The sequence below is a fragment of the Antrostomus carolinensis genome, unplaced genomic scaffold (assembly GCF_000700745.2).
Source record: "Antrostomus carolinensis isolate BGI_N321 unplaced genomic scaffold, ASM70074v2 scaffold45966, whole genome shotgun sequence".
NCBI classification, from domain to species: Eukaryota; Metazoa; Chordata; class Aves; order Caprimulgiformes; family Caprimulgidae; genus Antrostomus; species Antrostomus carolinensis.
The window spans coordinates 240-14700 of NW_010322083.1; the positions used below are offsets into that span (position 1 = coordinate 240).

At 44.8% G+C, this 14461-nt stretch overlaps 1 protein-coding gene across 1 annotated transcript; it reads left to right on the top strand.

The window, feature by feature from the left end:
* Nucleotides 1–19: 19 nt before the first annotated feature.
* Nucleotides 20–8137, top strand: LOC104526615 (non-histone chromosomal protein HMG-14A; the record flags this gene model as incomplete). Its single annotated transcript, XM_010170129.2, has 5 exons — nucleotides 20–76; nucleotides 590–619; nucleotides 2002–2052; nucleotides 5945–6088; nucleotides 7393–8137. Coding segments are annotated over 5 exons (330 nt in total), but the record flags the coding sequence as incomplete, so codon positions are not given.
* Nucleotides 8138–14461: the final 6324 nt, after the last annotated feature.

Genomic DNA, 14461 nt, shown 5'->3' on the forward strand with positions numbered 1-14461 from the left:
GGGATGGTGGCACCTTTCTCACCTCAGTTTCTCCCTTTCCTTGCAGGCTCCAGCTGAAGGCGAGGCAAAGGAGGAGGTAGGAGCTGCTGCTTCAGCGCTGATCCCCAATTCTTCAATAATTACATGATTTCACATAAATTAGGAGGCTCCCGCACCTCATATGGGGTCTGTGGCCCTCCCCGCACAGGCTCAGGGTGCCCTTGGCCCATCACCTGAGGTGGGCACTGGGTGTCTCAGCCACTGAGCCAAAAGCCATCGGTTCCAAGTGGGAACGTGCCCCCTTTAGCCCTACAGACAACGGTTCGGTGGCACAACCTTCACGTCAGTAAAGAAAAGTAAAGAAAAGAAGTAAATACATGTTATCACCACCTCATTGGGGTAAAAAAGGAGCAGCACGGAATGAGAACGATCAAACAAAGCTGCACTTTTGGGAAATCATCACCATAATGCCCCTAATTTCATAAATCCCCAGATTCTTACAGGGCTTCCTGACGTAGTGTAGCTGCCGTGTTGTTGTGGGCTGCAGTTTCTGGGGAAGCACTGCTTTATATGCTCTCTGAATTTCAGTGACACATTTTTCTTTACGCAGCCAAAGAGAAGGTCGGCTAGACTATCTGCTGTAAGTATCTTTATTTACTCTTTTAATATGACATCACGCAGGATGCTGAGCTCTAGGGGACCTTATAGAAAAAACTATTTGTTTTTTTTCCCCACGGGCATTGTGAAAGCCATGGTTAGAATATTGCAATATTGCTGCTAGACCTGGAGCAGCTAGAACAAGTCCAGAGGAGGCCACCAGGATGATGCGAGGGCTGGAGCAGCTCTGCTGTGAGGACAGGCTGGGAGAGTTGGGGCTGTTCAGCCTGGAGAAGAGAAGATTCCGGGGAGATCTTATAGTGGCCTCCCAGTACCTGAAGGGGCTACAAGAAAGCTGGGGAGGGACTTTTCATAAGGGCAGTTAATGACAAAACAAGGGGAAATGGGTTTAAGCTGAAAGAAGGGAGGTTTAGATGAGATATTAGGAAGAAGTTCTTCACTGTGAGGGTGGTCAGACATTGGAACAGGTTGGCCAAGGAAGCTGTGGCTGCTCCTCCCTGGGAGTGTTCCCAGGTTGGATGAGGCTTTGAGCAACCTGGTCTAGTGGAAGGTGTCCCTGCTGCTGGCAGGGGGGTTGGAACTGGATGATCTTTAAGGTCCCTTCCAATCCAAACCATTCTATGATTCTATAATATTTAAAAATAAAGTTCCTATTCTACATTTCCAATCCTCAAGTATCAACACATTACAGGCTCACTTTTAGACATTTCACATGAGATACAACATCTGCGTTAATTAACATTCAGTCTGGACACATGAGTATCCAGAGTCAAGAGAATATTGATTTCAAGATGCATTTGTTTTCTGTAGGTCTTTTCCATACAGATACCTCCTCATACCTCTATAAATTACCTGCCCTCTTCTTACACTTGTAATTTGCCCATTGATCTTGCAGGTTGGGTAAACTGAGACTTAGAGGCTGTAAATCTATGTCATGCAGTAGGGTTCATCCCAAAGTCACAGCCTTAAACAGGCTCTTGGCATCCTTAGTGCACACAGCCCTTTTTAAAGCCATCTTGGAAATTCCAAGTGGGTAACAGCTGCTATTTAAAAACAAAAATACTTATTTTCAGTGAAAGCTAAGATGTGTATCCATACACAGAGTTATGTCCAAGTGTTAATACCTTTCATTTTTAACAGCCTCTTGCCTTCACAGCAGACAGCAAACACCCAAATGCAGTAATGATCCACTTGCTACTGCTCTCAGCATCTGTACCACACACGAGGGTTTGGATAACACCGAAACACACTGATCTGCCTCTGACATTTATTCCTTTATCTTACAGAATAAAACAGACAGCTGTGGACTATTTTTTGTTCGAATAGTTTTCAAAAGTTGCCAACATACTGCTAAAACATGTATAGCATTCATCTGACTCTCTTTCTTATGTATGTTTTATACAGAAACCTGCTCCGCCTAAACCGGAGCCAAAGCCCAAAAAGGCAGCACCTAAGGTAAGTGTTCAAGATCCCCTGAACTGAGGTTATGCTTTCCTTTCTCATGGTGTTTATAGGAGGGAAAAAAAACATCCACAACTAACCATTTTCCTTATTTTCTTTAGAGATTTAAGATTGAATTGTGTGAGTTAAAAGAATGTGAGAAATGTAAAGATAATTTTATCCAGTTTCTAGCGAAGGAATGTGGTAAACTGAACAGATTTTCAATCAGTTGTGGTGAAGCTTTACTGCTTGCCTTGCAAGGCCCTTCTGAAGTTTCATATAATGCATTGTTGGGAAAACGATGCTTTGAATAGAGATCAGAGACTCAATTAGAGAAGGCACTGAAAATCATGCTTTTAATTACAGCTTCTTGCTATGTTTTCATTCAAAGGCATTCTTTTTAGTTATCAATTTGTCAAATTTTAGGCACTGGAGGTAAAGTTCTGCATACCCATTTACTTAAGCTGGATGTTTCTGGAAATGTCAAAAATATTGGCATATCTGAGAGTGTAGTTAAAAAATAAACCATTTAAAGCTCCTTTGTGCTTTGGAGCAACAGTTTGAAATTTAAAAGGGGACAGTTCTGCAATCCATAAGGTATCTCTTTAAACCCCCTTCCTGTCCCAAACTTCCCCAGCCATCAGTTTGCAGTTCTTTTTTTAGATCTACCTGTCAATATTCTGATTACATTAGGATTTTGCAGATAGGAAGAAAAACAAAACAAACCAATGAAACTTTAGTGTTGTTTTTAAGCTGTTCCCATCATTTTCCACTGTGGTTTTGGATGGTCATGTGGGCAGAGGTGTGAGAGATGCTTTAGTTACTGAAGGGGCTGACAGGCTGGGAACCAGGAGCTCTTTTCTATACATTTAAAAGGCCTTGAAATTCCACATGGCACAGCAGACTTCCAGGTGATGAAAACTTTTCTGCTTCCGAGTTCTCTGTGGAGCAGCAGAAGGAAATGGACAAGAAGGAGAACGTCACTTGTCATTCTGGAGACCCCATATCTCAGCTCTGTAATCTCAGCGGTGTGCAGAGCAAATGTTTCACATCTTGGTGGTGCAGCTGGATTTCCAGATCCCATTCCAGAGTGGCAGGGGAACCAGGGAACCCGCCTGCAATCCACATTCCTGTGGTGTCAGCCACACTCTGGATTGCATCTCCCTGTAGTGGCTGGTCCCCCTGGGAAGAGGGGACCCCACTGCTGGTGGCAGAGAGCTGGCTTGGGGACCTCCAAGTCCTGGCTTCAGCCTCTGCTGATGACCCACGCAGAGGTCAGTGCAGTTGCATACGATGCACGTTGTTGGTATTCTCTTTTTTACTTTTTCAAGTAATTTCAAGAATCTTTCAAGATTCTTTTTTTTAATTTATTTTTATGGAAACATCTCGGGGTTTATACACAAAAACTGCACTAACAGAATCTTAAAAGTTGTGAAAATTAAGCATTAAAAAGTTAAGACTTGTAAGTGACTCTGGGATGATTTAGTTCTGCTGGAAGTGGTGCCTTTATCATTGCCCTGCACACTGCTCCCCAGTTAGACTTGGAAAGTTTTGGTCTTCTTCTAAAGTGCTGGTTTGAAGCCAGAATATTTGAGTTGCATTTTTCATTCTAGAGCTCCTAATACTGGATCAATATCTGTGCAAAGAGGGATGCAATAATAAGAATTACGCAGGGATCTTTAATTCTTGTTTCCCCCCAACTGCTTGACTCTGCAGCTTTCAGGTTCTTTGAGTGTTTTTACGTGTGTCAGAGTAGATTCCACCTTTTCAACTTAGTCATATTGAAAACCAGAGAGCTGAGAAAAAAAGGTTTGGTCACTTTATAAAACATAGGACTTTATTACTGAATCGATGGTACTATCTGTATAGAGAAATTATTGAGGAAAATGAATACAATGGTATGAGCTCAGAACTGGTGGAGAAGGTGGGAGAAGCTTGGAAGTTGAAAAATAACAGGATCTCCTTGGGTATTTCTTTTCCTGTGGAAAAGGGAGCTTGATCCCATACAGAGTAGCTGTTAACTTGTCCCCAGAAGTCACACACGTCTTGCAGAACAGAGCAGGGATCCTCACTCAGCTGTGAGACACTTTCTCTCTGGTCACAGTCCAGCCATGGAATCCAACCACACCGTTTCTGTGGATTCTCCTCAAATCCTTCCTTAAGAGGGACTTTACCAGCAAAGAGTGGGCTACAGAGGATGACAGTGTTAGCTCTGCTAATACTTGGTTGTCTTTTCTTCATGGGGTAAGGGAACAGATGCCCTTCTTCACACAACCCCAAGTCTTTAAAAATCCTTTATGGAAGAGCAAGTGACTAACAACCAACCTGTGCTCGTGAGTTCAGAGCATACTGGTGCTGCTGGAGGAACCTTTCACAGTGGGCCACTTCTGTGTGCTTCAAAGGTCTGGTGAAGTGACAGAGAGCAAACCAGGGCCACAGTGGTATTACAGTTCTGAATCTTACTGCCAAGCAGGACCAGAATCCTTGGGTGCTGATACTGCTGTGATATTCAGCTTCCTTCTGCCTCTCTTGAAAGCTGAAGGACTGTTCAGCCAACGGAGGGGAAAAAGAGTGAGTGGAGGCATACGCTTCTCTTTCCTTCTCTGGTGACTCTTTTCCTTGTCTCAGAAAGAGCTGCTACCTCTGTCTGATGAGTGAGTCCCCAGAGAGGAGGAGAGGCTTGTTGAGAGTGGGCACAGCCAGCAGTCAGGGACTTCTCACACCAGGATGTTGTGGTAGTTTCCCAGGTGGGTTGACATCCCTCAGCAAGGTCAGACTGGGCAGTGGGAGGTGAGAGAGGAAAGAGAGAGGCCCTCACTTGTTTGGGTGCTGCTAACCTCTGGTCTTAAATTCTCTGCATTATTAATAGGATTTAGTATTCATTTTAGTGAATTTTTAATCATCAGTATCATTGAAGAATCAGGTGACTTTGCTCCTTATACTCTGAGTTTACCCTTAGCAAGCATCTCATTTATAATGTGAATTCACTTTGTACACTAATAAGCGAGGTGTTGAAATAAGAAAGTAAACTTTTTGTAACTTCTAGTCACTGAGACAACTTCATCTTCTGAGTAGGTATAATTTATTATTCCCCCCCCCCCAGTAATTACCTGTTTATCTTCACTTACCTGTGAGTAGTGATTTTGCAGATATTTCTGGTTCCTTTGTTGGAACTAGGTTAATCAAGCGAGGAACTAAGCTCGTTTGCTTATTGGCAGCAAGAGGCAGATCCTCCAACGTGAAACTAATGAGAATCGTGCTTGTTACTGGATTGGAGTCAGGATCTGACCTTGCCGTGTAGAAAACTGTTACTACAGAAGTTGTAGCATCACATTTTGTTCCGATTTAGCCTGATCCACGTATAAGAATCTGCACTTAAATCATAAATGCAAAGTTCTTGTTGTTATGGAGCCCCCAACTCGTCTGTCACACAACTGGTTATTATAATAAGGAATATTTTTGGCAGGAAAGGGGGAAAATCCTTTGATTACAGCTTTGTTACAGTTTTCTAAATAGGCATTAATAGCACATCTGAAGTCTTCTGGTATTTCCACTGGTTGTACATGTTCTTTTTGTTCTGTGCTGTGCCTTTCAGCAGCGCAGCAGAAATACAGGCCAGTTCAACTCCAACATTTTTTAGCTAATTTAATTGAATGCCTATTTAAAATAGGAATTCTTTTAGCCCCAGCCATGGCTGCTTTTATATTATGCACTTCCCAGTAGCACATTCAGGACGGAACAGAAGGAAAACACTTCTCCTTAGAAACTTCCATCTCATCTTTGCCAATAGGAAGTTCAGCGTGCAGAAGCAGGTTGTGTGGATGGTTTTAGAGCTGAGAATGTCTGACTGCAGATGTCCGAGGTGGAAATTAGCATTTACCATACCATAATCTCGTTTTCTTAACAGAAAGAAAAGGCAGCAAATGATAAAAAGGAGGACAAAAAGGCGGCAACAAAAGGGAAGAAAGGAGCCAAAGGCAAAGATGAAACTAAACAAGAGGATGCTAAAGAAGAAAACCACTCTGAAAATGGAGATACCAAAACCAATGAGGTACTTTAGCTACAGTCAACACGGGAGTGCACACAGATGTGTTGCTAATACATCTGCAGGAGCTGAGCATTGGGCCTCCTTGTCAGAAGGGGCTGTGTGTTTCACTGCCAACCTGTAAAGACAGACCAGCTGCAGTTATCTGCACAGGGCAACTTGCAGGGAGAGGCTGAAAGAATAAAATTCTCCTTCAGACTTATCCCTGCTGTGAGATAGAGCCATTCCACAGGTGGTCTGTGCTGTCGTAGGGTCCCGCTCAGGGCTGGCACGAGAGCAACGCTGAATGTTTGGGGAACAATAGAGCTCAGTAAGATTGCTCTCCAACCCTGAGCGGACTTTGCATATCCTCTCTGGACTGCTGGATTGCCTCTTCTGCTCAGCACGGGTTGGGATTGGGCCAGAAATCTGGTTTTCAGTTTTATACAATTCTTGAAAACAATTCTTCGCCTCAGAACAATTCAACGAGAGATCTGCAAAGTAAACTTGGTCTTGTCTCTCGATCCACGAGCTTCTTTCTTACAGGTTCTTACTCTATCAGCTCCTTACCTAAGAGCTGCCACTTGCTAGGAGTAGCTACAAGCTTCAGTCAGCTCCTGGTGGCCTTTTCCTAGCAGATTTCCTCCTGGTAGTAGAAACACAAGGTTTGCAGCAGGCTCCCTTTGCCCCTGTAGGCACAGATTGTGTTCTACGTTGCTTTTGATTGTCAGGGATCTCTCTTCATGTGTTCAGTATCATTATCCACTTAATGGCTCCTTTATTCTTTCATTTTTAAAACTAATTCAGGAGCTTCTTTGCTAAAAATTAATATGGGGCTGATGTACTTCAAAGAAGCTTTGATAGGAGCTTTGCAATTTTGATGTGTTGGCTTAAAAAATAATAGCTGATATTTTCAGAGAAAACAGGTGAGAACCAATTTCCCCAAGTTTGGACAACAGACAAGTGTCGTGGTTTTTACATGTAATTCTTACACTTCCCTGTGACTTAGGAGATGAGGACTTGAACTTTCCCTGGCATATGATTGATCCTAATCTCAAACACCTTCTAACCTTCTGCCTCTTTGGAGGCACTTAACATTCCCAAATTAACTCAATTCTCAATTAACACTCATCTGTGCTTTTAATTTTAAGAATTATCCACCGACATGTCGTTGTGTTGATATTTTTTGTAGTAGCTGTGCTTTCTTGTCCATCTCCACAAAACCTTGTCCGTGTGTGTGCTAACAAACTTGTCTCTCTCTGATACTTGTTAGAATGGAATCCAATTAGCATTATGAATAATATTTTTATTCTTCCCAAACACTTTTATAGGCACCAGCTGCTGAAGCATCTGATGATAAGGAAGCCAAGTCCGAGTAACGTTAACCCTGCCCTATATCTCCATCATTTGGTATCCGTACCTCCATGCTGTATTGTTAACAGAGAGGAATATTTTTATCAACTATTTTATAAATGCAGGTTTTTTTAGCATGAATTTAATTATGGAACATCTTCATCTCGGTTACTTGGGAATTAAATCCCTAACAAAACAAAAAAACACAAAAAAACAAAACAAAACAAAAAAAAAATCATTGTTTTTAAATTTTGTGATTGTAATAGTTTGTATGGTACATGGAAAGAATAAGTGGTGGTAGCTTTTGACTTCTGTCAGTGTGTCCCTTTTTGTGTAAGTCATGCTTACAGACTTCAGATTTTAATTTTCTTTTCCCCCTTGTATGTGTTGTATGGTTTCTTAAAGTGGGGAGGTCTCAAAACAAATAACCGTGTTAAACATTCCAGTGGTTCTGTGGGTTTTGCTTTTATAAAGAAGGTGAGCTATTTTCATGAAAAAAAAAAAACCTAAGAGCTGGAAATCTGTTGTTTCCCAAATGTAATTTTATTTTGTCAGTTTTGAAAAAAAAAAAAAAGAGAAAAAAAAGAATAAAGAATAAATAAAAGTGTAATCATGTTTTTAAATGAAATACAAACATTTCTTTTCAAAGGGCAGGTTGGTTGTATGTACCCACTGTTAGGAATTTTGCTGGATTTATCTTAATAAAAAAGACTCCTCAAAAGCTGATTGTGGTTTGTTGCTTGTGCTGGTGCTGGAAGCTCCTGAGATCCAGAAGAGCTGCTGTGGTACAGGGCTTGGGGCTGAGAGAACCTGGGCAGCTCGGAGGCTTCGGGCTTGAGCCCGTGTTTCCTTCAGCTCTGTAAGAAAAACTGACCTCTCAGTGGATTATTCCAGTGCCACCTTCCACCACCTGGGAACTTCTGAGGTGTTCAGGAGTTTTCAGATGAATCCTGACCTCGTCAACTCTGCTGCTGACTCAGGTAAAGCCGGGAGAGTTGGTGTTGTCCAGTTCACCTCAAGTATTGTAGGTGTTGTTATAAATTCTGGAGAGTGTTGTCTGGTGTCCTTTCATGTGTCCATTAATCGATTAGGATTTAGAGAGGGGTTCTTTCTCTTAGAAATATTGCAGAAGCTTGGAGACTACCACATTTCCATCACACCCATAACAGTATAAAATAATCTGCTGTTAAAAATAATCCTGGTTTAAGTGACTGCTTCCATAACTGCTGTTGATAATTTTATTCTCTAAACATGTACTACTCTGTCTCTCTGTTTCCTTGCACTCAGCTCTCCTGGCCTGATCTCACCGATGGGCACAGAAGTGCTTCATGATTCTAGGAAATGACAGTTGAACTAAACAGCAGCGAAACGGGCGTTTGCTGTTGGGTTTATCTCACCTCATTTTTGTTGCTCCAGCTATTTTATGCAACTTTTATCAAGGACACTTCAAATTTTCCTCTTAAAACCTCCTTTTATCGAAAGTCACTTCACACTGATGACCAAATACATTTTATATTGAATAAGAAAAGTGGCTGCAATGCAGAAACCTTATCTTTGGCATTAAATTGTTTCGCAGCTCAGAAATGTGAAATTCCAAGAGCCTGGATATTTTATCTCCCATCCAAACTCGAACTCGGCCTTCTCGGTGCGTGGTGTCGTGTATTAAATACGTGTTTCAGGATCAGTACCCCAGGGCACTGGCTACTGGATGATGTTTAATGTGGGTTTAATTTTCAAGGCCCAAAGCAGTGGGGATTTTTATTCCTGCTTCATCCACCACCCTTCATTCAGGGTCACCTGAGCTGGACCTTCCTCAGCACTAAAGGTGAGAGAGTGTTGAAGGGCCTGGGTAATGAATGGCTTGAGGCGAGCCACCCTCACAGTGAAGAACTTCTTCCTAATATCTCATCTAAACCTCCCCTCTTTCAGTTTAAACCCATTTCCCCTTGTTTTGTCATTAACTGCCCTTATGAAAAGTCCTTCCCCAGCTTTCTTGTAGCCCCTTCAGGTACTGGGAGGTGCTATAAGATCTCCCTGGAGCCTTCTCTTCTCCAGGCTGAACAGCCCCAACTGTCTCAGCCTGTCCTCACAGCAGAGCTGCTCCAGCCCTCGCATCATCCTGGTGGCCTCCTCTGGACTTGTTCCAGCTGCTCCAGGTCTCTCTTGTGTTGGGGGCTCCAGAACTGGATGCAGTATTCCAGGTGGGACCTTACAAGAGCGGAGTTTGGTTTCTCCATTGGAACACGGAGGTTGTCACACAGAAACATGCCGTGGAGGGTTTGGTTTTGTTTATTTCTTCCTCTTCCAGTGCCAAGGCGAGAGTTGTTCTTAATTCTCTGACTATTGTTACAATCAGATCCCTGTTTCCAATGAGTACAGAAGATTGCTTAAGGACTTTGCAGACAAACCTCCTCGCTCAAATTCGGAATTTTTCTGAGCAGTGGGGTATTGAGGGAGTTGCACAACTCAATAGATTTCCTGCCTTCTGCCAAAGCCTCCTCATCTCTTGGTCCTCATGTCTAGACACGGAATCGAAGGCTAGCTCCACAGCAGCTCACAAGCTCTGCTGAGGTTATGGCTGTCCAAAAAGCCAAGGTTTTCTCGGGAGAAAACTGTTTCACTGAGCAGTCAGTTGGGTGTCCCTGCTTCAGGTGGAGCGTATGGAGAAGCTGTCTTCACTGAGATCCTTGGCTGGTTCTCCAGCAGTGCTCCTGGTAGAATCATAGAATCATGGAATGGTTTGGGTGGGAAGGGACCTTAAAGCTCATCCAGTTCCAATCCCCCTGCCAGCAGCAGGGACACCTTCCACTAGACCAGGTTGCTCAAAGCCTCATCCAGCCTGGCCGAGAACACTTCCAGGGAGGAGCAACCACAGCTTCTCTGGGCAACCTGGGACACTGTCTCACCACCCTCACACCAAAGAATTTCTTCCTCACATATTTTCTTAATCTCCTTTCTTCCAGTTTGAAGCCATCACCCCTTGTTCTGTCACTCCCTGCCTTTGTAAAAAGCGTTCGAGCAGAACACATTGGCCTGTCCTGCTGCTGATTATGGAAGATCCATGGAATGGTGAGGCAGGCACAACTGACTCTGGGACTTTGATTATCACTATTAATAATAACAATTCTGAACCGTAAAAGATGCACCGCGGTGGATGGATTAATGAGTCTGAAGATAGTGATTGTTCCCAGGTGGTATAATGATGTTTTTAGCTGGGGGAAGAGATTTAAAGTGAGGTTGGCAACAAGTTGCAGTGGTGAGATGCCCGTGTAGCTCATCAGCAGTTGGACGAGATACATGTATGACTGTTGACTTGGATTTCACAGCAAAACTTGGTGAAAGGAGACGATGACGCTGGTGATAATGATTTAGATATTGTCATTTGAGGTATTTAGATATTGTCATTTGAGGTATTTAGATATTGTCATTTGAGGTAGTTGGACAAACTTCACATCCTGCTTAACAAGCCGACAGTGAGCTCTACCCACGCTGTGACCTGTCAAGCAGGAACCCTACAAATCATCAAATGTTCCAGGCAAAGCAAAGCACTGGGTCAAGGTGAGCACAGTCTGTGGGGACGTCCTGCTCTGCTAAGTCATGTTGGGCCCAGATGTTGTGGTGTCGAGAGGTTTGGGTGGGAATCAGCATCTGGAGCCATGTTACCCTGTCTGAAGAGAAGCACTGTCAGTATCCAGTTGCAGAGTCACCGTTAATGGAGTGAGATGACAGTGGACAACAACCCCATTTTAATGCAGCTCCAGAGGGATCATGTTGGTGCTTCAGCTCCATCTTATCCCTAAGGAGGTTCGTCATCACGATTTTCTTTGGTGGCACTCATTAGACAAAGCCTGGTTTTGTCATTCTTGCCAGGCTTGATGCATCAACATCACTCATGATAGAACTTTGGGTGCAGGCTCCTAGTGCAGCGTGTGGCTGAGGATGGATGAAAGTTGAAGAGAAAGTCTTGAGACTTCCCATGTTCTTGTAGGAACTTCAACAGAACTTGGGCAAACCTTTGGTGATTGCTTTGTCAGAATAGTGAAAGGCTTTGAAAAATACTGCTTGCCATCCTGGAAAGTGAGGTTTGAAATGAGAGGAAGCATCTCTAGACTTCATCCTGGTGTCCTCCATCATCAGCAACGTGCTGGAGCAGCACAGGGGGAGGAAGGGGAGAGGAAAAGCGTGGATGCATCAGCAAGTGGAAAAAGAAAATCAGAGTGAGGTCCTTGGGGTTAGGGGAAAAAGAAAAAAAAAGAAAGAAAAAGAGTAAATTATGTGTTTAAAATGGGGGAAAGAAAAAAAACCCCTGACCCCCTAAACCATGTCCAAGGAAGGATTTGTAGGTACATCACATGTCCATCCACCTTGGCTCCTTCGAATGAAGCCAGTGCACGCAAAAGCCAGAAAATCCAGTGGATCTGATTTTCAGATCAAGAGCAACTTCCCTGGCAGTTAATGGAGTTCCACTGGTGTTAATCTGATGAAGCAGGAAGAAAATTGAATCCCCTGAACAGAAACGGATGGTTCTTCTTTCTAATTGTCCCAGTGGTGATGTTCCTTCCCCATGCAGCTGGCGTGGGAGCTCCAGCTCTGAAACCTGATGCTCTGGATGGGCTCCAGAGAGCCGAGAACATCCCTCAGGCCCCGGCGCTCCGTGGCTTTCGAGGAGCCTCTCTCATTTTGAGAGAACAATGTTAACGTGGCTTCTGGCCAGAGACCATCCCAGTGCCCGAAGGAGAGGGGAAGTGGTCACAAGCCAGCATGGAGGTGGGTGACAGAAGTCGTTGGTGGCTCATTGGGCCACCATCCCCTTAAGCTTTTGAAGGAGTGTGACTAGGATTGGACTTGGAGTGACTCAAGGGTTTGGAGAGAGGACCACTGTGCTGCTCCCACACCCTTCATCTGCCCCAATTTCGCTGCCAATGCCACTGGAAGAGGACAGCAAGGAGCTGGTGGGAGAGGATCTCAGAGGAATCATCATCTCTGCTGAGGAGGGAAAGGCTGGAGTTGCCTCTCCAAGCCTCGAGAGCCCAGGCCAAAGGAAATCCTGCAGGACCTGCCTTCCCCTAAAGCCACCTCCTAGAAATCTTTCTGAAATGTGTAAATCTAGGCTGAGCTTTCCCTGCTCCATCCTGTTCTCGACCAGTTATGTTAGAGGGTGTGGAGTCTCCATCTCTCTGGAGATGTTCAAAACCCACCTGGACACTTTCCTGTGCGACCTGCTGTAGGGAACCTACTCTGGCAGGGGGGTTGGACTGGATGATCTCCTTCCAACCCTCACCATTCTGTGATGCTGTGATATCAACATAGCTCTTGGGAACTGCTCCAAAGTTGTCAACTGGAAAGATGGACGTGATGGCCAAATGCATCAGTGTGGGCTTCAGAAGGACCTGACACCTGAAAGCAGTGAGCTGAAGTACGTGCTTGTGCCATGTACAAGGAACAGAGTCGCTATTAAATTAAAAAGCTCTGTTTCTAAAAGAGTGGAAATCAAATTGACACCATGAAGTCCTCAGAGGCGTGTTAATACAATTGGCCACATCTTAAACACTTCCAGACGTTCTTAAAAAAAAGGGGGGGGTGGTGGTGGGGAAGGAGCATAAATAGCACAGGCAAAAAATGCTGTATTGAAACCTAAAAATAGAGGGGTCAAGATTTAAACCAGGTTCATCTTGCTGGAAATAGGAAATTCATCTCTCCCTTCGTTCTACTCCTTGGCCAGACGCCCCCGGAGCAGCAATGGCTCTAAAGTCCCTCTGAGAGGAGAAGTGAGGAGCCTGCAATGCAGAGGCTGTCCCAGAAATGCTCAGCTGAGCCATCCTGGGGTGAAATTTCTAAAGTATCATCCCAAACTGGAAATGTCTCCCAGTGCCGAGGCACAAAGCAGGTCTCCCTCCCAGCACCGGTGTCCCCAGTGCGCGGGCGGTGGGTGCCAGGACCCGCTGGCAGTTCCAGGACACGGCTGTTGGCTTTGCCCGGCTGAGCGAGGTGTGTTGCTTCCCTCAGGTGTGACGGGGCTGGAGCACAAGTGTGCTGAGTTCCCTTGTGGCTGAGGGAACTGGGGGGGTTGAGCCTGGAGAAAAGGAGGCTGAGGGGAGACCTTCTGGCTCTGTCCAAGTCCCTTGGAGGAGGGTGGAGAGAGGTGGGGGGGGGGCTGTTCAACCAAGGGACAAGGGACAGGACAAGAGGAAATGGGCTCCAGTTGTGGCCAGGGCAGGTGAGATGGGATGTGAGGAAGAATTTCTTTGCTGCAAGGGTTCTGAGGCATTGGAAGGGGTTGCCCAGGGCAGTGGTGGAGTCCCCATCCCTGGAGGGATTGAAGAGTCGTGTAGACACAGTGCTGAGGGACATGGGTTAGTCATAGGGGACTTGTCAGTGTTGGGTTCATGGTTGGACTCGATGATCTCAAAGGTCTTTTCCAACCAAACCATTCTATGGTTCTATGATTCTAAGCCTAAAATTCCCAGTCCAAGCTGCTTGTAAGTTACCCGAGAGCCGAAATCCAGAAAAAATCACCGGGGTTTTGTTTGTTTAACATTAACAATTCAGGGAGGGGGTGGAACTACATTTCTTGAAGCTCAAACCAGATGTGAGACATCTGAGCCACAAAGCTTTCTGGTTCTCTTCTGTTTGTTTTTCCCTCGGTAAGATAAAAGCCACGGCAGAGAAGGTTTAGATTGCGGCAACTCTCGGGTTTCAGCCTGGCTACGAGGGCGCTGGCAGATGCTGCTCTGTGAGACCACAAATGAGCTTTATGGTTTGACTGATCCAGGGGCTGCTGTTCCCCCAGGCACACGTCTCCTCGTTGGAAAGAGGCTGTCGCTAAGCCTGGGACTGAGCCTCAGCTTTCCAGCTGGGTTGAAAGTTTGCTTGATTTGATTTCTTCCTTCATACAACTGTATCTGTTGTCACAGAGGTGCTGGTTCTAACTACATCACCAAGTCGTGGTTCCATTTTGCACTGAAGGCGTCGTCTCTGCTGAGGAGGGAGAGGCTGGAGTCACCTCTCCAAGCCTCAACAGCCCAGTCTGTCCTGGTGTGAGCTGGG